The sequence below is a fragment of the Melanostigma gelatinosum genome, assembly GCF_949748355.1.
Source record: "Melanostigma gelatinosum genome assembly, chromosome: 16".
NCBI lineage: Eukaryota > Metazoa > Chordata > Actinopteri > Perciformes > Zoarcidae > Melanostigma > Melanostigma gelatinosum.
In genome coordinates this window covers 9,686,588-9,714,179 of record NC_136649.1, presented here as the reverse complement: position 1 = coordinate 9,714,179, position 27,592 = coordinate 9,686,588, and the positions used below count along the sequence as shown (strand labels likewise).

The following is a 27,592-nucleotide window of genomic DNA, read 5'->3' as shown; positions in this document are numbered from 1 at the left end:
CAGGTAGCATTGTGTTCATAGAGCTGTCTGAAAACAGAGTCGCACGCACACGTCGTGTTCGGGTAGCGTCATGAACGACTAAATCCATTCAAAAAAAGGCACAATCCCATCAACAGTCACCCAGCGAAAAGCTTAGGGGGACACATACAGGCTGAAGTCATCAGAAACTAAAAAACTACAAGTCCCACGGTTGCATCCAACAGAGTGCTCTGTGGATGGATGGTACAGCAGCAACTTGAGTTGCGAGAACATCAAAGTTCGACTGAAGTGACAGCACACACTGCGTACGAGAGCCTGTAAAGCAGTCTTAGTTTCCACTGGTCCTGGGTCAGAAAACAGTCCTAAAGCATGTGTTTTTTTTTTAAAACAGACAAAGCATGTTTATTTAAAACTAAAACAAAATGCACCCGACATGAGAATATCCCTCTGTTCTTTCACTCTGTCTCTTCCCCCCCCTCCCCCCCTGGCATGTAATTGTGTGTTTGTGTTCACTGCATAATTGGAAACAAATTACAGACATTTATTTTAGGGGGATACAACAAAGTCATGTTTTCATTTTTTTTTTTTTTTAAATGTTCATTTTTTCCAATTATAAGCAGCTGTAGTTTTCAGATTTCATTTCTGCGTAGAGACAGAAAGCAGGACACCACAAAAGCATTCACTGAAAACTTTGCAGCAGTATTTTAAAAGAAGTGGAGACAGAAATTGGACCAGAAACTACCTTTTTTTTTTTTTTTTAAGTATTGTGTGCATCTGTATTCAATCCATTATCGACCAGCCAGGATGTGTTACTCTCTTCCATAGGAAGGTCAAAGCGCTTTCCCCCCCCACCCCCCCCATGTACAATTGAAACATTTTGGTCGGCTATTGAGTAAAATTCGCCAAGCTTAGATTAATTAAAACGGGTGGGGGTGGCATTACAACTTTAAAAAAAAAAGTAAATAAAAACACAAACAAAATTGTCTATCAATAATTCAGCGAACAAGCTTTCTATTTAAGTACACTGGTATTTGTGAGAGATAAAACCTTTTGTTATTGGTTATAAGACAATAACTGATTGTGAGTCAGTATTCGGCATGTCCCGTGTGGTGGTTTGCTGACATGAGTACAGAGAAGAAGAGACAACTTTACAAAATGATCTTTTACCTACTGAGTGATGATTATGTCCCCTCAGTGTCTGTGACAGTGTCTACCACTGGCTGACTCGCAGCTTCCTCCATGGGCTCACTCTGTTCATTGTCTACATCCTCAGGAGAGGCGAGCTGCTCCGGTTCACTTTCGGGGAGCACAGAGTTGGGAGAGGGTTCTTCGGTGGGCTCCGGAGAGCTCCCAGGAGAGGTCTCGGGCGTAGATTCAGCCACAGTGTTATTGTCCGTCCCAGCTCCATTGACCCACTGGGGTTGGGGAGAGGACGCTCTCTCTTGTGACTCCTCCTCATCCTTCCTCGGGCTTTCCTGCTCCTCCAGAGAGTGAGTCTCTTCTGGGGGGCTGGCAGCTTGTATGAAGGCCACGGGTGAGTCTTGGGATGAGGCCTCAACCAGCGGCGAGGCTTGGCTTGGGGTCTCAGTGTCTGGAGAAGCAGTGGTTTTGGACGGGGACAGGGACTGGGCCGGGGAATGGGCCGGGGACTGAGTCTTGGGCTGGGATGGCGATTCAATTTGTGGGGGGGTCTCAGGCTGTGGCGATGACTCGGCCTGGTTGGGAGCCTCAGTCAACGGGCTTTGCCCTTTGTCAGGTGACTGCTCGGGTGATTGGGCTAAGGGTGGTGACTGTGCCCTACGTGTCTCAGACGGAGCTGGCGGTTCTGACTGGTGCTCAGGCACAGCTGCTTGGCTCTGCGATGGAGTTGGAGACTTAGTCTGAACTTGAGGCGGCGGCTGATTCAGACCCAAGAGGGATGGTTTCCCCTGAGCTTGGGGCAAGAGTGGGGACTGGAACCGTGGCAGAATCTGGGGGTTCAGTTTGAGTGGCGCCAGCAGTTTGCCTTGGTTCAGGGTCAGGTTGGGATTGAGAGTTGGAGTCGGAAGCAGAGGTGTAGGCAGAGGGAGAAGTGGTGTCCAGCCCCCGCGCTCACGCTCTCTCTCGCGGTCTCTCTCTTTGTCGCGGTCTCGGTCACGCTCATGCTCTCTGGGGCGGTCTCTGCCTCGCTCCCGGTCTCTATCTCTTTCCCGGTCCCGGTCCCGATCTCGCTCTCTCTCTCTGTTGTGGCGGTTGCCGTTCATCTCCCTCCTGAAGTCAAAATCTCTTTCATCTCTGTCTCTTTGCCTGTCCCACTGGCGTCTCCGATCGTCTAGGTCTTGATGTAGTTCGCTGTCAAAAGGTGCTGCGGCGGCACCACTACTGCGGTTCCAGGCCTGTGGCCCCCCAACAGCCCCAGCATTGCCCGAAACTCCAGCTGCTGCTCCTCCCGCTGCTGCTGTCCCAGGGCGGCTTTCAAAGCGGTTGGGGAAGTTCTGCCCGGGTCGCTCTTCCTGGAACCCCTTTGGACCACCAGGGGCCTGTAGGCCTCCTCGCATGCCATCTCGTTCGTCAAAGTCCCCTCTGGTTTGGTTCCAGCGGTTCTCAGGAGTGAAGCCTGCAAGAGCCTGCAGACGTCCCACTAGGCTGGTTCTGCCTGGCTGAGTCCCTGGGGTCTGGAGCAGGGGAGGCCTGCCGCCTCCTCCACCACCTCCTGCTGCTGCTGCTGCTCCGCCGCCACCTCCATGAGGCTCCCTCTGCTCTGGCGGAGGGGTCCTCAGCAGGCCTGTGCTCAGCTTTTCCATTGGAGGGAAGCGGTAGTCCTGGTCTTTGCCCTCGTCGGCTCCAGAGGAAGACTCGTCTTCTGTCTTGGACACATTTTCATTGTTCAGGTTGGGAGCCCTGTTGAAGGGGTCCAACTGAGAGAAGGGACCCCTGGCACGGGCCTGAGCCTGGAGGGAACTCTCAAGGAGGCCAGCAGCCTGCTGGACGCCCTGCTGCATGAGTAGTGGGAAGCGGACGGCAGCCCCAGGTTGGAGGAGGTTAGGTCGCACGTCCAGAGGCAGCAGGCCAGGCATCCTCTGACCAGTCAGACCAGACTGATGCAGCTGGTGGGTGAGCGACGTTGTGGGGTGCATTCCAAGGAGACCCATCCCACTCCGGACTGCATTCTGCATGCCTGGGGGACAAAACACAGTGAAAGAAATACATGTTAAAATCAGCTGAACACAAATCACCTTTACAAACCCAAATACAAACACTCTAAAAACAAAGTCTCTTTCATGCAGGGGCATGTTGGCATTGCCTCACCTTGCAGTGTTAGCTCTGCAGCAGCATCCATACCATCTGCAGACTGTGATGTTTTCTCATTGGTGGCCTGCTGAGTGTGGACTCCCACTGGGTTGAACACACCGGCCATGAAGCCGCCAGGGAGAGTGCCGGTGGGAGGAATCATCACACCGAATGGTGACTCCTTGACGCCCTCTTGGCTGGTTGCCACTGAAGGCTGCACGAGCGCTACAGGTGGGTACAGGAGAAAACCACAAAGTGAATCCAAGCCAAAAAAATATCAATCAAAAAGCGTTGAAAGGACACGTTGTACATTTACTATATGCGTGTTTTAGTTATCAGGTTAGCGTGTCATAAAAACTCACAATTGGCTGCTGAGACCATAGCTGCCGTCTGTGCTGCCTGCATGAAACCTACACAGTAGAAAACGTTTCAGCGTTCTGTAGGTCAGATTCATTATTCATGTGATTCTTCACATGACTGTCATTTACCTGGCGGAGGCTGCGAGGCGTTGAAACCGGCCCGTATGAAGGGTGGCGGCGGCCCGTAGCCTGGTGGGGGTATGCCCATGGTGACGGGGAAGGAAGGAGGCACCAAACCTACTGCACTGGGAACACCCTGGACCACTGGGAGCTGGATGAGACAGATACGATCAATGTCATCAAAGTCAACAATTGCTCTCTGGATGTCTAGATCAAGATAGTCCGACTTATTGCAAAATAGGAAAATAAAGCACTTTCGAACATAGAGCGGGGTTCAAATCTGTTGAAACTGTTCTGCTCTTTTTACAAACAAGAAAATCAAGACAGTACCCTGTGCAGACTGAGACGGTACCTGTACAGGCATCATGGTGACCTGCTGGCTGTAGGTCTCAGGCTGGGCGTTAGGTGCTGCTGTAGGCTCAGCTATTAATGGATGACTTGTAACTTCCTTAGCTGGCTCAGCATTCTTGGTTGCTTCCCACTCTGCAGAAACAAACAAACAAAGCTATCAACCATCATCCGATTCTTTGTTTGGATTTTGGGAGTTTAGCTGTAAACTTTGCAACTCAAACATTTTTTTTCCTTCTTTTTACAATCTTTGTCATGCTTTCTTAATGTGTGTACAAACCTACCCGCAGTGGTGTACAGTAACGAAGCAGAAATACTTCTGTACTTAAGTCGTTTTTTTGGGTATCTGTACTTTACTTTACTTATATTTCTGTTGACTTTTACTTTTACTTCACTACATTTTGCACAGAAAACTGATACTTTTACTCCAATACATTTCCCCTGAAACCTTCGTTACTCGCTACAAAATCAAATCTATCTTTAGAAACAAAATGAATCATGAGACCAGCGTCGGGGACTGAGTTGTTTCCTGTGAAGATGGAAGTTTATTTTGAAAAGACAGGATGCATGTAACAAGCGAAAACAGACTCATGTTCCTGGACTTTTGCAGGAATAACGCACGAAAAATGAGGAGTAACTTTTCGTAAGATATCAATAAAACGGGGATAAATTTATATCATTGTATAAAGAGAGTGGCATGAGAAGATCAATCTCATGTCTGTAAGTTAAATCAGCTATAATCACTCTTAAAGTGATAAGTGACTCGTCTAAAACATTTTAAAAAAGGAATAACTTCAATAGAATCATTCTATACACTGTAGCTTCTTTACATTCTAATACAATGTAACTTCTTTACATTCTAATAGAATTGTCTTTTGAAGATGAACAGGACATGTTTCAGTTTCAAGTAATGACTGGGTTGTTACTTTCGCTGCTGCTTTAGCATTGATCATGTTTTGATATTTGAGTCATTTTGTGGATGATCAGATGGAGTTATGATGGTAGCAGTCGCCCAATTGCAGATTCAGCTTGAGCAAAACCTTTGCCTATTGTGTTCAAATCAGGCCCATAGGAGTTTACAAGGCAGGTGTCCTTTCTCTAAACACTGACCTGATGCATCAAGTGGATATGTTTTGCTGAACATAATATTATGCATTTGTCCTCTACATCCTCTAGTCTAATGAGCAGACTTATAAACGCACTGTTACAACTCCTTCATCGTGTCATATTGCTTTTCTGAGAATTATGATGATGAGTTCATAGTAGATGCAAAAGTATACTTATGTACAATATATTATGTTGAACATTGTTGCTCCTGGATGGATCACAGCAACCCAATTATGTTCAACACAGCTCCATGTCCTTGGTCATGGTGCCACAGCACTTAAAAGAATAAACTTCATAACAAAAATTCTGACCCTTTGCTTTTTTATTAACAGCATTTACTTGTACTTTTACTTTCAATACTTAAGTACATTTAATATCAGATACTTTAAGACTTTTACTCAAGTAGTATTCTAATAGGTGACTTTTACTGGAGTAGTTTTCCAGTAAGGTATCTTTACTTTTACTCAAGTATGGCTTTTGGGTACTTCATACACCACTGCCTACCAGCATGTCCTACTTATATCTGCACAAGCACTGCTAGTGAGTCAACAGACATAGTGTCTGTCTGAAATAAGTCAATGGGTTTCTGTTCACCATCATTAACGGTCTCCTGGTCAATGATTCCTCCCTCGGCAAAGTCGTCCAGGTCGTCCAGCTTCACCTTCTCCCAAGGTATGTAGGTGACGCCCAAGTCTACGTCCCAAAACTGCTTGTACTCCTGCTTTACCCCCTTGTTCAGAGCCCATGCAATCTGGATCAGATACACACACACACACACACATGAGAAGGAAACAGCATTTTTATAAAGGATCCATGTGCCTGGAGAAATAAACTGTCTCTGACGTTCCCCCCTACAGCAGAAGGAATTGCAAGGAGAATGTGAATACGACCAATTAAAACATAAAAAGCTATTGTTTACCTTTATGATTTTGGAGCCAATCTTGAAGGAGCCAGTGCTGAGCTTCAGGCGGGAGCGGTACGCATCCTGTCTGTGGACCATACAGATGTAGGCACAGCCTCTGGGAGGGATCATCTGAAGGAACAATCGAGCACACGCACACGACCACGAGCGCGCGCACACACACACACACACACACACACACACACACACACACACACACACACACACACACACACACACACACACACACACACACACACACACACACACACACACACACACACACACACACACACACACACACACACACACACACACACACACACACGCACGTTTAAAAAGGAGAGGGTGCAAATGTCTAGCATTGAGGAATGATGAATGATGATGAAATATTGCAGAGGAGCAGTTGAATGTAACTATATGGGAATGACAAATTTAAGTTCATATGACGATATCGTACTTACATTGATTGACTCAATCTGGCCAAACTCTTCAAATAGGTTGGTGAGGTCTTGCTGAGTGGCCTTTTTGTCCACCTGGCCGACCCACAGAGTCGTGCTGCACACTAGGTACAGGCGAGATGGGGAAACATTTACACTCGTCAGAAAAATCACAGACAGCAAACCACTATGAACATATTTCTGATGCAACAACTGTCTCGGTAACTTCTACTCACCACTTAGAGTCTTGGATCGTATGGGAGGCAGTCCTTTCTTCTGCCGCTCCTTCTCTCGCTCTCGGGCGCGTCTCTCACTCGAGTAAGACCGCGACGACTTCCTCTTGCGGTCTCTGGAGCGTGAGCGGGACCGCTTGCGGTGTTTACGTTTCCGTGAGCCGGAGCGGGACCTGGACCGTCTCCTCTTTGGAGACCTACAGAGAGGAAAACACCCAAAACCTTTCACGTTATCACACCCACAGGCCTGTTGCATTTGCATCTGTCCTTCAGGGCAACAAGGCAGCAGTTTTCTAAAGAGGTTGAAAGATCATCGCTTATTCAACTTAATCAACAGACAATTCAGCGATACTACAAGCACATTTAAAAAAACAGAAGAAGGAATAAGTGGAACTGACCTAGAGCGCGACCGTGAGCGTGTTCGGGAACGTGTGCTTGCGATCTTCTTGTCTTCTACCTCAAAGATCTCGTCCTCCATACCATCTGGGCCCTCGTCCAGGTCCATGTCCTAAAAAACAGACAGGGTCATTACATACAAGGTAATATAAAACTGCTGTAAATATTCTGAGATACCAAGGCATACATAATTATGATTTCCAGGTAATGGCCCACTGGCCCGGCATACCTGCTGTTGGTTATCTATGGTGTCATCCAGCTTGTTATCTGGCTCAGGAAGCTGTGGCTGGCTGCTGCTCTGACCAGATGCAACGGAGTTTTCGTGGCCAAAGATTGAGTCCTGCCCTTCTATGCTCATTGCCTGGGAGGAATAAAAAGCAGTATACCCATCATGTGTCATTTATTAACAAGGCATCTAAACAGGCAAGTCCAGACATATTTATCCATAATCACAACTATTTCATTTTCACATTTTTGAGGAGCAGAACCCTTGCAAGTTTTAAGGTATTGTAGGCGGGGGATGAGAAGTTATTACATAAACTTTGTTTGGGAAACAATGATCTGTGTGTGTGTGTGTGTGTGTGTGTACCTTCTGCTGGTGCTCTAACAGCTGCTTCTGAAACTGTTCCAGGTTCTGCTGCTGTAGCTGCTCCGCCAGCTGATGGAAGAGGGAGCTGTTGATGGGCTCTGACACCATTGGCCTGGAAGTGGTCAACAGCTCAATTAGATCAACGAAGGTCATTATGAAGAGAAATAATACCCTTATCAGAAAACACACTGAAACTTACAACTGAGATGATGAGGAGTCCTTTTTAGACTCTTCACCGCGTTCAGAATCATTCCCAAAATCAAACGGACCCAGAAGCTTCTGCAAGGAACACGCACAACATAATCACATTAAGAGGCAGCAGTTGACACACGGGATAAGAAACCTTTACTTGCAGACTGCGGCGCTACCTTATTAAAAGAGGACACCCTCTGCTCCAGGGGGTTGAGGCTGTTGGCAGTAGCGGCGGCGGTGAGTTGAGCCGTCAGAGCTTGCAACTGCACCACCAGGCCAGCATCCAAGGCCTGCAGCAGGGACGGCTGGGGCTTCTGCTGCTGCATCTGCAGACTCTGCACCAGCTGCTGCAGCTACAACAGGTGATCACGCGGAGTATTAGAACACCAACAGCTACACAAACTGCAGAGGCTAGATGATGGGTTTGCATGCTCACTGACCTGTTGTCCCTGGGGACTCTGTAGGATCTGTGCAACGGCAGCCACAGTGTCTGTGTTGGTAATCTGGGAAGCCCAATCCGGCAGACCCTGGACTATGTTAGCTGGGGTAGCGGGGGTAGCCGGGGTACCTGGACACACAGAAACAGAGGTGTTGCAGTGTGAACTCTGAAGGAAGCAGTTGTGTCAAACAAGCTGTCTGATTACATCATCATCATTACAGCCCCTTTGACTGACCAGGTGTGGCGTTATTGACTGGAGCAGCACTACTGGACATGACAGGTGTGATGCTGGGAGGGGGGATCCCCGCCGCCATGTCCAACAGAGGCTGGATGATGTCACTCTTGAAGACGGCGTTCTTTTGCCACAGGTTCAGAACTCGCACTATCTTACTCTGAAGACAAGAGAGATAAAAGATGGAAAACACAGCATTGACATAACAGTGAAATCACGACACGTATACAATGTATAAAGAGAACTGGATACAAAGTTGCTCAGTGAAGCTAAAAAAAGTTTGACTTCTGCGAATCTTCCGCATCCATGGGGCCTATAGAGCAAGCGCACGAGTGTTTCCTTTAACCCCGCCTCCCAGCCGCAGTCCATCACATGAACAGAGGAAGGAAAATAACTCTGGATTTAGCTATTAGTGCAGTTTACCTAAAAAAAAAATGTATCTGCCAACACAAGTCTCTAGGAAAGTCTCTGGTGGCAATAATGAAATAGAGTGAGGCCGTTGCCATCACTCATCGATTGCTCAAAGCACTGGTTTCTGTAAAACTGTGGCACACATCAAAGGGTAGTATCATCTCTAATGAGAGCAGGACAAGCCTCAGAAGCCAGAGAGGAACATAAGAGAACCTATTAAAGAAAAGGGTCTGACCTTATCATCTGAAGGGCAGCGGTAGAGCTGCTGGAACGTTGCGATGATGTTCTTGCTGAAGCGCGGGGCAAAGACGTCCTTCTCCGTGCCAAACTGGTGCCGCGACTGCCTGACGATGGAGTCGACGACGTACAGCCCGGGGACCTTGTACTCTGGTTTGCACTGCGGATACAGAAACGGACAGCTGCTGTTAGGATATTTTAATCACGGTGAAACAGTGAATTTACCGTGTGGGACCTTCTATGCGTTATTTAAGTGATGAATCTACCTATTTACAGTACAAGCAGATTACAAGCAATGAGTGAAACTGACTATGAACAATGCACTCACACTGAATATATGAATTCACCAAATCATCACACTTAATGAATTGTGTCCAAATGTCCTGAAAAGGTTTGTACATCGAGTGTGTTTTAACTCTCAAAGTTAAGTTTCATGTTTTGTATTTACTGACGATCCTGGTTTAAAGTAGAGCTCACCTTTAGAATGAACTTCTCCACGCTCTGGACGACATGCTTGTAGAACTGAAAGAGAAGCAGAGGAGAGGGAACATTGTGAGTGAACTTCAGGTGTATGTAAAATGAGCTGTAATATCATTTTGTCTTCCGAGCCGCTTGTCCTCATTTAGACTTGGAACGGACATATCATCAATGTCGAAGGCAAATTGTCAATGTTGTGGATGTGTGACAGAAAGATGCAAAGAATAACCGTTTAAGTAAGAAACTAAATATGTCTATTGTAATGGGTAAGAAGTAGAGTAGAATCTGTTCTTCGACTCGTATAGAATAGACAGCAGGAGCAGCTTCCAGACAAATATACAGAACAGAAAAAATACAAACAGGACATTTCTCAAGTGTTCCTGGAGCCAGTCGCATAAGAAAAGCAGTCGGCTAAGTGAGGCGTGTTCTGCTCATTGTTGCCAGTTATTTAACAAATAGTCCGCACCCACATGTGGTTATGTACACAAGAAAGAAAGGTAAAATTCACAAAATGTAATTAAACAGATCTAGAAGACCAGAATGAAAGTGATCACTTTCAGTCCTCGAGTCAGTCAGTGCCCTCTTTCATCAAATACTCTTGGACAACATCGAGGTAAGCCTGGCAGCAGGAGGTGAGGAGACGGCTGCTAGCTCTCCAGATACTGGCTGTTCCCGTTCAAAGCATCCATTGTTTATGACAGTTTGGCTCCGGCTACATGATAAAACAACCAAAAATTGTAGTTGAAGGCAGACTGGTTTCCTCTCATATTTATGGCCTAAAATTCCCTCTGGCGCGAGCACAATTCCCTCTCTTTTTCTTTTCGACAGTAAGTGGGCGGACCCAGTTTCCATTGTATCTCTACATCTAATTGGTTAGAATCCTCGTCTTTGGATAGACCGGATATCACTCTGACACAGACGCTAGTGAGAGATGCACTACTAGGTCAGGTGCAAATAATGTACATTTTACTGCACGGGTACTTTCACTTTCTGCACTTAAAGTACATTTTGCTGATTATAACATACTTGACTAAGGTTTTGAATGCAGGTATTTTACTCGTAGTGGATTGTTTTATCAGTATGGTATTAGTACGTTTACTGCAGTGAAGGATCTGAACACTTTTTCATCCACTAACTACTTGTCAGTGATTAAAGTTGGGCAAACAGTTGATAATAGCAAGCGGGCAGGTTAAAGTTTCGCGAGTGACTTTTGCTCGCAAAGTGATGTAAAAGTGCTCGTCAAAGCAAAATACGCGTGCGGCTGATTTGCGTGCGCAAGTGGATGTCATTTGTGCTCTCGGCTTTTGACAGTGACTTGCCTTCATACTGAGTGCAGGGTAGGAAATCTACATATTTTTTAGGGGGCATTTTTTTGCCCCCACTGAATGCCAGGGGCATTTAAAAGAAATTGGGGGCACTTTTTGAAACTTGTGAAATAACATTTAACCTTTGTTCAAAATAATAAATATACTTATTTAGGCTTACAATATATGAGCAATTGTCATCAAATAGCAAAAATAAGACTATTAGGCAGTAGCCGACAGGTTCAAAGTGTTTTCATAGAATGTTTGAACAAAATTTCTTTGTGGTTATTTATTGTTGTTATTACATTTTTTAAACAACTATATTATTAACAACTATTAACAATTATTAAGTCAACGATGCCTTGATTATATATACATCAGTCTTTGTATGGAATTATTGAAAATAATTTTTTGTAGCACCTCAAATGTTGTGATATTACTAGTGCTGGGCAAGTTAACGCGTTAATTTCACGCTAACGCATTCATTAATTAACGCCGACAATTATTTTATCGCGCTTTAACGCATTTTTTAAATGTATTATTACCCATTTTTGTCCTGAACATGTACATTAGTCAGTGTGGAATTTTTGGGAAAAACATTTTATAGCACCTTAAAATTTTTAAAAATGTGCCATTTGAATCTACAAAATTTACTCAGTAAAATATCTTAATTGACTGTCAGTCAGGTATTATTCATTTCCAGCAACCTTCAAATCAAAGAATAAAGACACTTTACACACAATTTAGATGTATTTTCCCTTTAACTCACGAGATGCAGGTAGCATGTTTTATACTTAATGTGAATATAATTCATTGAATCAAATTTCCATTATGCAATATGTATACTTTGTTGGCATCTTATTCTGAAAACCGGATATTCGTCTGTCTGAAGAAACCGGATGTTGTCTCACGTTAATCTTTCCGCTAACTTTCAAAGTCCTTCGCTCGCTCCCGATCTCCGCCGTTTGAATGCGTTTACTGTGAATGTCAGCATATAGGTGCCCTAACATGTAAGTGTCTGCTGAGTTGACCAGTCTCGCAGTCACAGGTCTGATGAAGAAGCGCTCATTTATTTATTTGTTTAGAACGTTCGGTTCTTCACGCACACGCAACATCAGTCAAGGCGAAAATCAAAAACATTCTATGGCAACTGGACCGGGTTATATAGGCTACAATGTTTTTGACAAGTTCATTAAATGATCATTATTATTAGAGGAAATTATGGGGGCATTTTTTGCCCCTCTCCGAGTGATATCAGGGGCAAAATTATATTTCTTCAGGGCAGTTTTGCCCTTTTCCCTCGTGTACTTCTGACGCTGACTGAGTGTATGTCAGGAAATGTGAATTCCTATTATGAACTGAAGTACATGATGACAATCACAGCCAGTCTTAATCAGTAGGTGATCTCCATACATCTATGGCTGTCTAGTTACTAATCCAAAAATGATACATATATCAAGTCAGTGTGAACAGGAACTTTAACAATGCAACAAACAAAGCGAGAGGATTAAACATGAAGCTACACACACACTCAGGAAACTCTTTGGTTGGACGGTTTTGGCGACTGCCATCCTGCAGCAACAGGACCCACAAGGGGAAATCAACTTCCAGTGACTAACAGACGTTTGAGCCCAGTTCAATGCTTCTGATGTCACCAAGACAGAACTCATTATAACCATTAATAGTGTTATCAGAGTGCAAACTGATCTCACGTTATGGATGACTAACGGGTAGAGGCAGGACTGTACAAAAGCCCCAGATGACACACACACACACACACACCAGCGCTAACGTGCATATGTGTTGATTTGCATAAATAGCTCATTGACATGGCTTCATACAGCTCATAATAAGATTGCTACATGAAAAGATGTCATAAATAAAAAGATGAATTCCTTGGTAGTTTTGCTTTTGAAATCACGCTAAAATGCCATATCTGTAATCATAAAATCCACTCGTTAAAAAGGTTAAGAAGCATGCTAATTTGTAAATATTAATTCACAGTTAAAAACTGGCACTCCAATAATGTACGGAGCAAATCACTACGCTGTCATGCAAATATTTCAGATCAAACGGATTCTGTCCGTGGAAATAAAGAACATTAAAAAAAGCTTCTATTTTAGGTGTCGAGTTAAAAATAAACACTTAAAAAAACGCAAGAGGACTTACTCAACCCTTTCTACGATCAAAATGGTGGCTGTATAAAAATACTGAAATTGAAGTGAGAAAAATCTCTGCTGAAGCTTTATATGTTCATAATAACAATAAAAACTGAAGTATTACATGTTTACTTTCTTCATATTGCAGTAAAAACTGACATAGTGTGCCACCTTGGTTTTGAACAGATTAAACAACGTTTCTTTAGCCAAACTAATGGATGTCCTGGTGAGGCAACATCTAATCAACAGCTCAAGTTCTACAGTCAGCCAGCAGATGGAGTCAAAGGACAGGAGACTGGGTGGCCAGAGCTCATGGTTCTTTATCACGGGGACCATATAGAGTACACGATATGATCATTTCAGCAGATAAAGCACAAGAGTCACAGACTAACGGACAGGAACTAGAAGCAGAGAATCAGAGTGATGCGCTGCTGCCACAAGCAGAGTTGGCTCTCGGTAAGAGACGGTGCTGTGATGTGATGCTGTTGCGAATGCATTACAACTGTCAAACTGTTTCACAAACTGTGCATAGATTTATCAAAAACAAAAGAAAAGGTCTTTATGGAAACGCGTTCATCATTTCTCCAGTTAATGCTTAAAATAAATGTCCATATTAACACTCTGTAGCTCAGGGGTCTCAAACTCCCGGGCCGCGGGCCAAATCTGGCCCTCCACGTCATTTTATGTGGCCCGCGAATCCGCCAGCACAATTTTTTTTATTTTTATATATTTTTTTTAAGTTCGATTTTATAATAAAACTATCCCCATTGTCGAAATAGATGAGATAGAAAGTCATAACTATGATAGAAAGTCATAATTCCGAGATAGAAAGTCAAAACTATGATAGAAAGTCATAATGATGAGATACTTAAACACAGACGCAGCTCTTTGGCTGGTTACTGTACATTTGAAATGGAAATGTATTGTGAGTACATTGAAGACTACTTCAAACGTGGCTTTAAAAACGCATGAAATACTTCATGTCGGATTGTGCAAACGCACCCTTGAAAGGATTTTAAGCTTTGAACAAAGTTATTGTAATAACTTGTGTTTGATATTTTCTTTAATAGTTTGATCTTTGATAGAGTAATGTGGGTTTCTTAACCCTAAAGTAAAAGGATTTAAGTTATAATAACAGAAATGTGCTTAAATATGTTTACATTTATATAACTACATGTACAATATTTTTACACTTGAATAAACAATAATCAAATGCAGAGACAGTTATTTACCAATATGTTAGCAGTAGTTACATTTACACAGTCTTACATTTACAACCGGCCCTTTGAGGCCGACCGTGATGCTGATGTGGCCCGGAGTGAAAATGAGTTTGAGACCCCTGCTGTAGCTGAAGCAATTCAAAAATGAGGAAAACAGATGAGCTCGAAAGAAAAAGCATGCTTATGAAAGTCAATAAAAGCCTCTCAATTGCTGCTCCATTGACCTCAGAGCCAGCTGTGTGTCCTGAGTGAGGCGTGCAGTGACTGAACACTATTGACAGTATAATACCGGGATTAAAGGTGTCAGATGCACCAGTCAACGTTCTAATAAGCAGCAGGCTCGTTAAAGCCTGACATGACGTCACCGAACAGATCTGAGACCAACGAGAGCAACATCAGCCTTAAATAAGTAGAACGTGAACCCATTAAACACATCAGGAGTCCAAAGTAAGCCACTTAGAACATATTCAACACAGGACAATATTTACAGGCTAAACATGAGTTTTACGATGAAAACAGGGATTTGGAATGTGTTCATTAAAACATGCAAATCACATGATTTTGGGGCTGAACGTGATTTGAAAGGCCAACCCAGTCTTGTGTAAAGACTGAAGAACAGAGGAGGAGCGTCCTTTGTTCACTTTAAAGAGTCGTGTCTCTTTAACGCAGCGGTTCCCAAACTTTTTAGGCCGCGCACCCCCTTCTACATCCCGACCGGGTTCGCGCACCCCCCCCCCCTTAATAATAATTTTAAAAAAAAGAAGCAACAGAGCCTTTTAAGCCTTCATAGCCGCATAACAATCGGACCAATGAGAGAACAGTTTGCTCGCGCGTGGCATTTGTTTACAAGATTTAGTCCGCTGTTAAATGTTGCAGTGTGAACACAAACCGAACAAAGGAGCAACTGCAACAAAGCAAACGAACTGAAGGTGTGAAAACGCCCTGAAACACTGCAACAAAGTTTCAATAACTTTCAGTGACACAAGGCGTCACTTTTAAAGAGCAATACGGATGGCGAGCACACACGCACAGGCTCAGAGGCAGATTATCACATTTCATTTACAATTCATGAGCGACTAATGAAGCCAGGATGTCTTCGGACAAAGCATCGATGCGGTGCGACACAGTGTTGTTGGACACCGGGATCATGCACAACTTTTTTGCTTCTTTCTCCCCAATCATACATTCCACCATCTCTCTGGCAGCTGGCAAGCACACGTCTTCGGCGATTGTGTGCGGTAGCCCCTTTCTCGCTATTCTGTAACTGACCAGATATGAAGCCCGTAGTGCGTCATTTATAGACCAACACATGAATGAGAATCCAGTTGTTTTTGGCTGTTTTGTAACTCCTCCAATTTCGATATTAAAATATGAAAGGGGCTTTTGACTTGCACTGGCATGCTTGGTGTTCAGGTGGCGACGTAAATAAGAGCTTCAGACTGTTAGCCAGAACCTCACTGCACACCACGCACTATGGCTTTGGGGAATCTGCGTTGCCAATCCAAGTGAAGCCCAGACACACATACTTTTCATCATATTTCCTCTTTTTTTCCCAGTCTGCGCCGTCTCATCTTCCTCTGACTCTGGCTCGATTTCTTCTCCCGGTCTCTCCCCAATAACGCACCTCTCCGTTCCCCTCGCCTCCGATTCCTCTCTCTCTCTCTGTCCCTCTCCTCTTTTACGACTGATAGCTTCAGATGTCCCACCTGACAGTTTTTAAATTAAAATTACATTTTTTTTAAATATTTAATATTATTACACCATCAGACCGCCATTACACTTTTCCTCTCGCGCACCCCCTAGAGGCAGCTCGCGCACCCCACTTTGGGAATCCCTGCTTTAACGGAACATCTTTAGAAGTAAAACTCTGCTGGGATGACTCTGAATTAACCAAACAGCTGCTGACCCACAGGACCAACAACAGCCGTATACACTCAAAGCCCACTGGTGACGACACCACGGTCACAAAAAGCCTAGATCAGGAATTAAATCGAGGCATAAAATATTGGGCAGCATGTCATTATGAAAGGGCCGTTATCGAAAGAGGGCATTTTCATAAAAATATAACATAAAATCAATAAGATTTGAACATTTTAAAATGCTTTCAAAGCTTCTATTGATGTTTTCGAATGAAGCTTCGGCTGTCGTCATGTTTTTATCTTCAATTTGAATGAAGTGATTTGTCTGATAATTCAATTAACTTTATTGAATGAACATAGCTTGGCAGCGTGGAACTCCCTTTGTTTTGCAGCAAGCAGGAAAGCGAGAAGTTTTTCGGACCGCAGTGAAAATGTTGCTTTTGAAAGATTAAAGGGCAACAAATATGGATTTCAGTAGAATATTTCGTGAGAGAGACAATTTCTGAATTTTTGGAAATGACTGCATATATCTTGTCGATACATTTTGAACCGTATAAGACTTGCACACAGCCACCACTGGAACACATCTCTACAAACAGCCTCGTTTAATACGACTCACTACGAACCTGCTTATCTTCACCAGTCTGTCCTCCGCTCCACTCAGCGCGTGAGCGGAGAGACTAAACACAAGTGCAGAGGAACGGGGTGAAGTTTGAGCAGCCGTGCTTATGATTCTACCGGTGTGCCACTGCAGGAAAACACGGATTAACGTGGCCTAACCCTTTATCTTCCAATATTCAGAAATACCGGCTTTAAAAAGAACGGAACATTTAATAGACATGAAGAAAGAAGAAGCTGGGCAGCATTTGACGGATGATTAAGAAATTTGAATGTCAACGTTATGAATGAAGCGTCAAACTATTCTGTGCAGACCTCGAAAATAATGAGTTTAGCTCTGATCATTTCTTAACACTGAGTCACAATGTAGATATGAGAAAATCGGTGACTGCTGATTTGGGAATGTGTGCAAAGTTGGAGGAGTTCAGGACTTTATGAAGATGATCGCTGCACAGACTTAAAGTTTAGGTTCCAAAAATAGTGAATTAGGTCAGAAAAAGACAAACTTCTCTCGAGCTGAAGAGCTGAATTTGCATTCCATGAGATGAACACATATCAACCACGTTGAGATGCATCGAGAATCATTTTCAAAATAAAATCCGATGACTTTAAACCCACTGTAAACTAATCTAGCATAGTATAGACTCTGAAGTGTGCAAAGGTTAATACAACTTTGTGATATTAACTCTGCCTCATTTTTAAGTATATTCAACAAATTATTATGAAAAACAACATATTCAGCATTTCACCATCAGACAGACATACACACGGACTACCTGATACAAACTCTGGTTAGTTACATTTAAGTGACTAAAGAATAGCATGAACTAGACACAGCACAGGCAACAGAAGGCCAGATTACATCATTTCAGGCACTGGTGGGATTCTCCCTATTCTCAAGAGTGGGCCTCATTGTGAAGGGATTTTATTATATTTTATGTTAACACAAGGCACTGCTTTTAGTTGAAACTACCAGTGATTTTACAACTGACATTAGGTTCAAAGAAACTGTCAAAAGCCCCTCTGCATAACTAGCTGGTAGAAGTAAAATAAACTTCGCATCTACAGGTGCCGAGTGGACCAAGGACAGGAGAACGAGCGTGTTTCAGAACTACACAGGTGACTTTGACAACAGTGACACCAGTTTGAAGTTCTGCCAGCATGACAATATGCAGCTTATATCCATTCCAATGTGTCATGACTTCATTCTCAAGTTAAGTTGAGAGCCAAAGCTTGTTTTAGTCTCAACAACTACAACCACCAGTAAGACTATTTCATGTCTTTTGTGAGAAGAAGTATGTCTATAGAAAAGGCTCTTGATGGTTACAGTACTGTGGGCTTTAAAGGTAGGATTGGTAATCTTGAGTTAGATATTAAAAAAAACAATGATCCAACTAAAAACACTCAGCCCAGCATTTCTAACTCTTCTCCAATGAAAGTAGCTCGCAGCACGAGCTCCAAAAGAAGCTAAATCTAGCAAAAGTTGCCAAGTCAGCAACACCGACAGCCTTTCAGACCTCCCCCAAAAGCCACTCCCCCAAAATCATCTTCATGAAACAACAAACATGGCTGTTGTTGTGCTCCCAGCTGTTAGGCTAGCAGCTTCTTGAAGACTACCGTACTTTTCGGACTATAAGCCGCTACTTTTTACCCCACGCTTTGAGGCGTCGTCTTATAGTCCGGTGCGATTTATATACGGATTTTTCCGTAGCTTTTCTCCGCCACAACAAGAACCGCAACTTCCGGTTCCGGTCCAACACAATATTTACTAGCTCCCGACACAGAACAGTTGCTACCAGCAACCCCTCTGCTACCAGCTGTTACTGACAGGGTCGCTACAATATGGATGAAGTACCTTTGACCTACCTCTCACTAGGACTGTTAACAAAAAAGGTTGAACTGCAAGATGCTTTTAACAGTACCACACTTTCCGGACTATAGGGCGCACCTGCATATAGGCCACACCCGCTGATTTTTAAAAGAAAAAAGAAGCTGTACATAGATAAGCCGCACTGGTCTATAAGCCGCAGGTGTCCCCGTTGAATGGCAAGATGCTTTTAACGGTACTAAAGTTGTCTTCTTCTCTGAACATCATAACATGTCGCTAGCTTCTAAGCTAATTTTAACATTACCGCCAATGGGGAAATGCTAACCGTGATTAGCATTAGCGAATATAATATATCTTCGTACATCTTTTCATGCAGACATACTTACAGACTAAGGTCTCTCAAGGCTACCAAACGGAAGAAGTAAAACGAAGCAGCGTGTCTTCTCATTAGAATCTAAAAGCAACGAGGCAATAACTGTTGTTGCTCGTAGCTTCTGAATACCGTAGCTGTTGTGCTAGCAGCTAGCAGAGCTACGAGCAACAACAGTTATTGCCTCGTTGCTTTTAGATTCGAATGAGAAGACACGCTGCTTCGTTTTACTTCTTCCGTTTGGTAGCCTTGAGAGACCTTAGTCTGTAATGTAAGTATGTCTGCATGAAGCATGAAAAGATGTACGAAGATATATTATATTCGCTAATGCTAATCGCGGTTAGCATTAGGTTGGCCGTAATGTTAAAATTAGCTTAGAAGCTAGCGAGTCGGACATGTACATACCGGGTACCTACCGGTTCATGATGTGGTGTGTTCAAGGACCCAAATGCAGACTCAGGACAGCAGAGTAATATTGCAAACCAAGATGATTTTTTTCTGTCACTCAAAAACACGCACACAAAAACACGCAGGATCGCTATTGATCGCTATCGCCTTCGTCCTCCTGTGCACTAAAACCATTGAAGTCCTCTTCTTCAGTGTCGGAATTAAACAGGTTTTAGTGCACAGGAGGACGAAGGCGATAGCGATCAACAGCGATCCTGTGTCGATCCAGCCACTTCCCGGCTTGGACCTGTGCGGAGTGCGTGGAGACACCTCCTAGTTGACTTATTACCGTTTCCCCCCCAGTTTTTTCCAGTTCTACAAAACTTGTTCGACAGTTCTACAAAACTTGTTCAAGAGTTTTTTTGTGTGGGTGTTTTTGTGTGCGTGATTTTGAGTGAGAGAAATAAATCATCTTGGTTTGCAATATAACTCTGCTGCCCTGAGTCTGCATTTGGGTCCTTGAACACACCACATCATGAACCGGTAGGTATGCCTGTATGAAGCATGAAAAGATATACGGTACAAAGGTGGATACAAAGATATATTATATTCTCTAATGCTAATCGCTAATGCTAATCGCGGGTAGCATTTCGGCTTATAGTCCGATGTGGCTTATATAAGTAAATATTCAGTTTTCTTCTCAAAATTAGAGGGTGGGGCATATATACCGGTGCGATTTATAGTCCGGAAAGTACAGTATACACACGCAAAGAGAGCACGAGCAGAGTGCACGTGACAGTCTACCAACAATTCATCTAATTGTGCTTTACTACACTGCTCTAATACTAACAGTATAATGTTATTCACCAGTGAGCCTAAATGTAAAAAATACTGAAGTAAAAGTATGTCAGTACAATAAGTGTTAAATGTTCTTAAAGTATGATGTAAAAGTATTCACTATGCAGCCAAATGGGCTCTTTAGTAGTTGAGTAGTATGAGATTATTACGATGCATTTAAATGTTGGCGCTGGTAGTAACAGAGATATTGTCATTATGTTTATACTGTTGGGTGGTTTAAGTTACTGAACAACAATGCTTTGTATTTCATACGCATAAAGAAACATAGTGAAGTAAAAATAACAATATATTCCCATGAAATGTAGTGGAGTAGAAAGTACCATCAGAATTGTACTGAAGTACAGTACTTCCCAAATCATGTAACCAGTGGAAAGAAGCTAAAGAGTCCCAGTACCAAAGCATGGTGAACGAGACACCGTCAGTGTTTAAAGATTAGTCAGATTTTATCTTCTGTACATCAACATGTCAAACTGAGAGCATCTCTGCTCGGGTACACATTGCTTCACTATATTTTAACATTGCAAATAGTAGTTTGCTGCTGTGGTAATGCTCTGAATGTCAAGTGGAGAACGTCATATGCATTTCTTATCATATTAATACTCAGTTAAAATTGATGGAATAATTGGCAGAATACTTGAATACCAAAATAATGAATAGCTGAGATCCCAGGGTTTCTGCCGGTGTACTACAAGCCTCATCTTACAAGTAACGTGGGGATAATGTTTACTGTAAATTTAACAAAGATGGCGTTTGATGGACACATTGTGCTCCATTCATCAAGTATCAAGCAGAGGAGTCCCTTCAAGCTATCGAAATAATGAAACAAAGACAATTGATCCTCGATGAGCTCTCATACTCTGACACTTGATGAATGTTCGTCACACAAAAGTGACTGAATATGTTATGAATTCCACTGAGAGGATCTTAACTGGTAGAGAATTGTGGCATTTGACAAATGCCACTAACTACTCAGGAAGCATAGAAAGTATAAATCACAAATATAAATCATGAAATCCAAATAGGATGTCTGGACTGAGGACTGCAGAAAAGAGGCGACGATACAAACAATTTAGGCCGGACACCCAGCAGCACACACACACAGAGAAGAGACTGAAAAGCACTGCACTGCACCCGAGGTACGGCTGTGCAAAACGGCCATTTCCTATCTGGACATATATCACGATATAGCATGTTCTCTGGTAATTGAATAAATAAATAGTATATGATATAAGCACATGGTGCAGCCTATTTTCGCATACTCCTGTGTATTAAACACAAATGAAAAGTAGAGAGTATATTCTCTTAATAAAGAACTTTAGTGCAAAATGGACAAAACAACTGCAAGTGAAACTGTAGAGAATAGTTTCCCATTAATTTGCTCGACTGTCTCGAGTCTATTTTACCCGCAAGAGATTCATTATGAACCAAAACTATTTCTTTTACACTTCTCAGTAGGTGGACAACCCATGTGTTTATGATTAAATGGTATTAGTGGAGCACAGTGTGAAAATACTCGGAAGTAAAAGCCCTGCTTTCAAAATGTCAAAGAAATGTATCAGCATCAAAATATCCTTAATGGACCAAAAGTATACTCGTTCTGCAGAATGGCCCATTTTCAAATAATATACTTACAGTAGGCCGATATCATTATTACATTAGAATTATTGAGGCAATAATATGTTCATCAATTCCATTTTACTGGTAAAGGTTGAGTTCATTTTAAGTACTTTATAGACTTAATAATTAGGATATATACCACTTCATAATACATCATAGTTTATCAGTCGATTTATATTTCATATTAAGAATCTGAATCGGCAAAGTAGCCTAAATACTAACCGATATCGTCAAATAAGTACAAAAGTACACTATTCCCCACTGAGATGGAGTGGAGTAAAAGTATAAAGTTACATAGAATGGAAAATACGCAAGTACCCCAAAGGTGTACTCAAGTAAAGTACTTGAGGAGCTTAAATGTACTTGGATGTAGTGACATTACACCAAATCGTTTACGTAGAGCACAACCCTCTTCGTAGAGCTGGCCTCTTAATTTGGCTCTTTAAGTGCACCAGATTGATACATTTAACTTTAACATTTTCTTCCTGAGGACCATCCCAAATTGGATAGAACAGCATAAAAGGGTGTGGATAAAGGAATCCGTTAGCCTGTCACTCAGGTGAGTGAACGTGAATCAGTTCTTCAACATACTTCAGGATTAGGCTACATTTGAATTAATTCACAAAATAATAAATGTGTTTGTTGGTAAAATCAGCACTCGAAACGGTGTCACACCAAAACCGGGTCAGCCGCTTTGACACGGTGTTCTCCACATATGTGCCGATGTGGAACACACACACACACAGCCACCGTGTGTGTGTGCAGCAGACATGAATCCCTACTACTCTGTCCAAACACACACTCAAGAGTTTATGCACCGCGACACAGACAACCCTCAGGGAATGAAATTACCATGTTAATAAATGCTGTCGTATTAATGTGATGCTAACACTGGCTTACTCTCGAACCACTACCGACTGTCAAAACATTCTGCACGGCCTATACCATGTGAAATTAATAAGGTGTATATGTGATCTCGAGGATGAATGCTGAATTGCTAAAACTGTGTGTTTTGTGTTAAAGCAGCACTTAAAAGGTTAAAATCGTAGAAATAACCAAAGCAACTCCTGAGTTTAAACCCACCACATCCACGAATGATGGATCAAACACCATCAATATCCAGTATGAAGCATCTCAGGACATGTTCTGACTCGACTACCAACAAAGAAAGGTGCATCAGCGACACAAACATCATCGTCAGGCGATGTAAAAGAGAAAAATGAACAAGATTGCACCTTCAACGTCAAACAAAATCAAAGAGCACAAAGCCAACGCATGATAGCCAGAGGGCTTCTCTGGGTGTGTGGGAGCAAATTCACGTTTAAATGATTTTTTTTTGTTAAGTCGTCTTCCATCTTCCTTGTGAAACAACCCATACTCCTACCTAAGCTGGTATGGGACTCTCTTATCTCTTTGTAACTCTCTCCACCCCATCCTCCTGCTTGACTGTCAGTGCTTTGGGGGAGCTGGGAGAGCTGCTGAGGGAAGGGGAAACGGGAGTTATTCTCAAGCAACATGAGGCAACAGCAACACCAGAAGCACAGCAGATCCTCAAGAAACAAGACAGTACAGACAAGGATGAGGGCATACAGCATCAGAAGGGATGCCATTCAGCACTGGTGTCCTGGACTCGTGTTGTCAGGATCATGTTGTAATAATAACATTTATGGTAGTAATAATACCAAGAAATAAAAGACAAATCCTGATTCAAAGGGAAAACTTGATCTTAATGTTTTAAAAACCATGTATATAAAACTAAATAAAAGGGGGAAGGATTTCCCAAAGATATGTTTTATTGCTGGCGAGTGCAATATAATCATTAATTAATTCAATTTATCTTCAATTCAATTTATTTCGTACAGCCCAAAATCTGTATTTACAGTCTGTATAGAAGCTCTTATGATGTTGGCCTATTACAATAAATATGATATGTTCCTGCTTAAGAAACAATATTGTGTAATAAAAACTTTCTATGTGCGTACGAATGATCGGGTTACGGCTCACACGTTGAGGTGTGTTTAGTTGCTGACTTCGTGTGTTTGTGTCTCACATTTAACTCCAGAGAACTTTAGACAACGAATCAAAACATCACAATCTACCTTCAACATGTGATCCATGTGTGTCAGAACAAAAGAAAATTGAGATTTTAAAGTTAAAAATTACTTTAGAATATTTTTATCACCGCACAAGTAATCCCACTATTCTTCTTCTGTCTATGTAGCGGTAGCTCACTTGGACCTGTATGACACCAACCAGTCTGCTCTAACATAACACCGAGCCTCCATTTAAAACCATTTATTCACTCAAACAGTCGAAGGCAGCGCTGCAGTTTGACGTATCACATACATAATAAAATGACTTTAATGACGGCGCCGTTCTATTTATGCTGTCAGAAACATCTGAGCTTTTCTCACAACGTCTGCTGTGGAAGGGGCCTCGTGTTGCACATTAAGCTAATAGAATTTATACCGGGGCTCACATAATTGGCCCAAACTTTTGTTTACGTGACATAACGTAACGCTTGCCGTTAGGACCAGGTGCCGACGTTACAGTTGTTGGTGAATTATTCCTTGTTCAGCTTGAACGAACATTAAGTTTGATTTTCCATTTATGAAAGTGGTCGTTGTGCGAGTCGTGGCAGAAAGCCACGGTAGCGCTGCTTTTTGTTTTTTTTACCATTTGATTGTATATCAGAATATAGAATATTAGTTGACAGTCCTCATAGTGCAAAATGTTACTTTCATTCTCTTTCGTATAAAATAAAAATACTATGTTTTGGGGATTTAGGTTATTTTCTTTACATTATTTAAAGCAATTTCAAATTGTTTTTTGGCATCATCCAATTTTTTGTTACTGCATATTTCTCTAAGATTTTAATTTGAACAAGCATAGCTTATGAATGTGTTTTTCTTGTGCATCAGCAGACTCCTGAGTGCCTAATTTTAGATCCTGCAAACAGCATGTGAATATGCAAGATCAGCAGACATTTCAGAGATCGGAGCCGTAAATAACACAAAATCCTACACGTTGTTAGGTGTATTTAGAAACCCGATCTAAAAGGCTAGATACGCTCAAGTTGATTTTGATACTATAGTAATATAATTGAAAACCAATATCTACACAGAACAGAACACTGTGTTATGCAAAGACTGCCATATCCTGGTCTAGCCGTCTTATTTTCATACAAACATACGCGACTTAGTGATACGGATTGTTAAGCACCTTGTGTTCTGTAGTTAATGTGGAGTCCCGTAGGATCTCCATCCTGCTGCAGCCCTCGACTTAACACCTCAAACGCATATTATCGGATGTGAGCAACATGTATTGTTATTCCAGTTGTATGGAAATTGACTCTGCTGGGCTCTGCTTATGGTCCGGCATAGTATGGGCGTCCCATATGGAAATTTGGAATTAGCAAAAACATGGCCCCCTTTACATCATGCTAACATGTCTGGGCTCACTTGTTAACCCTCTCATCTTAATTCATTCCACAAACTTTCTCACCGCCCGCCTTAGTTTTGAACTTACCAACTACATGCTGGTGTGATACGAGCTTCAGCCTCAAGGCTACACAGAAAACATGAGACGTATATGAAGAATTACAGAATCCTTTGTACTATTTGTAATGTTTTATATTCAACGGTATTTATGAACGGATAGTCATCAGGAGTTAAAATACTTACACGAACCCGTCAAGTGTTTTATAAGAATGCTTAATCTAAATGTTTGTTATCGAAAAATGTAATAATTATTTGCTACATATTGTAGCGAGGTATTCACAAGGTTATAAAGATGTAAAAAACAATGCACTCGACTGTGTGGATGAGTTGCGTTGTTATGGATCAAAAGTACAATGAGGGTATAATAAGAACAATTTAATATTGCTGTATGATTGAAATCAGTCCTTTAGAGTCCACATTTGCATTTCCAGGTTAGCTTGAGTTTAGTTTTTTGTAATTCATCAACCACAAATGGGCCATCGTTTAATAAAGTAGTATTTAGACGTTGTTTGAAAGGCACTGTCCTATTAATCAAGTAAAATACTATCGTGTAGTTTGTGGTGAAAACAGAGGTTCTGTGCTGGGAATAGAAGTCAATATCTGTTCCTTTTTATTGCTTAGTCTTCACATTTATCACTCTAAAAACAGAAACACCTTTAATAACTCGCTACATGCTCGAGATCAGTTGTGGAGCTGCTCTTTCCCCCGAGAGTAATTTCACCTAAGTTTAAATATTAAAAAACAAAAGCTAGCTGGATGGTTAAGCAAAGATATTAGAGAGTTTTAGAGCATGTCTCGTTCGTTAGCATTTCTTTATTCCCCGTTACCTGCCTCATCCTTCAACTCTACATACTTACTTTTATAGCTTTGATTCCAGACTTGGTGATCTGGGTCATCTTGGCCTTGGAGATGGGCGGCTTGTACTCATTCAATGAGTACAGCTGAAAGAATGACAACAGAAAACACACATTGTTGTCACAGCACGTTACTACGAAGACATAACGTCAATGATCATCCAAGGCTATATTATAAGCAGTAGTCTAACGCAAAAAAAACATCATTTTGGACGTTTCATAATGAGCCGATGCATTTGTTTTGGTACTATTAAAATGACGTAATTGCGTTCAATTGAGGAATCCAATTGGCATGACTAGTAAATACCTATGAGTGGACGTTGAGGCGAGCATGTGCACTGACTAACGTTTAGTCAAAGCACAGACAGCCTTCAGTGTCAATGCAGACAAATATGTGCGCTAACAATACTAGCAGTGAGCCCTCTGGACGGCTAAAGTTAATGGTGACCCTACCGCGAGCTAGCAAGCGCTAGACGTCCATTTGTACTCGCTGTTAACTGACCAGGTTACCCGGTCGTTTAACGTTATGTTCAGTTTGAGGTTACGTTAACACCGGGGCGCTAACACGTATTCGGTCAGACGTACATGGCAATAATAGTCTGGCAACGAGTGAGAGGTGTTTTTCCCCCCACGTCCATGTAGCGTTGAGTCAACGCTAGTTAGCTCACCAAGTTATCTCGCAACTGAGGCGGGTTTTTGCTAACTTGAAAACCAAACAGTCTGTGGAAAACATCTGCTCGTATACTGGCAACCGAGCACGATGTGCGTTGATAAATATATTATCTTCACGGCTATAGTCAGTACGGTCAGCGTTAATTACCCGCTGAATAACGTCACGTTATCGCTGTATTGTTGTGCACAAACAGCGGCCTTGTGTGAGGCTACACCTCCTTTTCTGCTGCTAGATGCTATAAGTTAGCATACCAGCTACCGCAAAATGTGAACAAGACAACGTTTTACTATTCTCAATGTGTTCCGAATTGTGCAATTGGTTTCAAACAAACCTCATTGTTAAAGGCTTTGACGGCCTCCATGGTGTCGCTCGCAGGTGACTGTAAATATTTACAGGTATCGCCTCAATAACCGGTTAGAGACATGCATGCTCGACGCTTGGTGAGATGGAGGAGACTGCCAATATGGCGCATAACCTCAACAAGAAATCTGCACAGAGCGACGACTCCTAGCGTCACTTTCGGGACACTACAAGTAGTACCCAAACGGCCCATCTGCTTTTTGTTTTTGTATCACACAAACGCACGATCATCTACAGCGACATTGAACGTTTAGA

The 27,592-nt window shown here is 42.4% G+C and overlaps 2 protein-coding genes across 2 annotated transcripts in view; both read right to left on the bottom strand.

Annotated features, from left to right (window-relative positions):
• Positions 1–1,176, bottom strand: part of tiam2a (TIAM Rac1 associated GEF 2a) — an 83,322-nt gene extending 82,146 nt beyond the window's left edge. Inside the window, exon 1 of the mRNA XM_079286777.1 lies at positions 1,147–1,176. The gene's annotated coding sequence lies outside the window, so the exon portion shown is untranslated. The remainder of the gene's footprint in view (positions 1–1,146) is intronic.
• Positions 471–27,417, bottom strand: scaf8 (SR-related CTD-associated factor 8). Its single transcript, XM_079286779.1, has 20 exons — positions 27,309–27,417; positions 26,308–26,391; positions 9,731–9,775; positions 9,252–9,413; positions 8,609–8,765; positions 8,375–8,502; positions 8,111–8,287; positions 7,942–8,021; positions 7,743–7,854; positions 7,383–7,514; positions 7,156–7,265; positions 6,761–6,954; positions 6,549–6,649; positions 6,103–6,216; positions 5,778–5,934; positions 4,081–4,211; positions 3,738–3,879; positions 3,612–3,659; positions 3,268–3,474; positions 471–3,136 (listed from the first exon to the last, which is right to left on the bottom strand). Exons 1-20 carry the CDS (start codon positions 27,336–27,338, stop codon positions 1,161–1,163), a joined length of 4,287 nt encoding a protein of 1,428 aa, XP_079142905.1. The 5' UTR covers positions 27,339–27,417; the 3' UTR covers positions 471–1,160.
• Between the last annotated feature and the right edge of the window lie 175 nt (positions 27,418–27,592).

What these genes read in the sequence shown, in the direction of transcription:
- scaf8 (XM_079286779.1), bottom strand. Translation starts at nt 27,338, where the DNA reads ATGGAGGCCGTCAAAGCCTTTAACAATGAG. An exon ending in GACTCCTCATCATCTCAGTT is followed by an intron (nt 7,855 to 7,941) that starts GTAAGTTTCAGT and finishes GACCACTTCCAG; the next exon opens with GCCAATGGTGTCAGAGCCCA. An exon ending in TATGGTCTCAGCAGCCAATT is followed by an intron (nt 3,475 to 3,611) that starts GTGAGTTTTTAT and finishes ACCCACCTGTAG; the next exon opens with CGCTCGTGCAGCCTTCAGTG.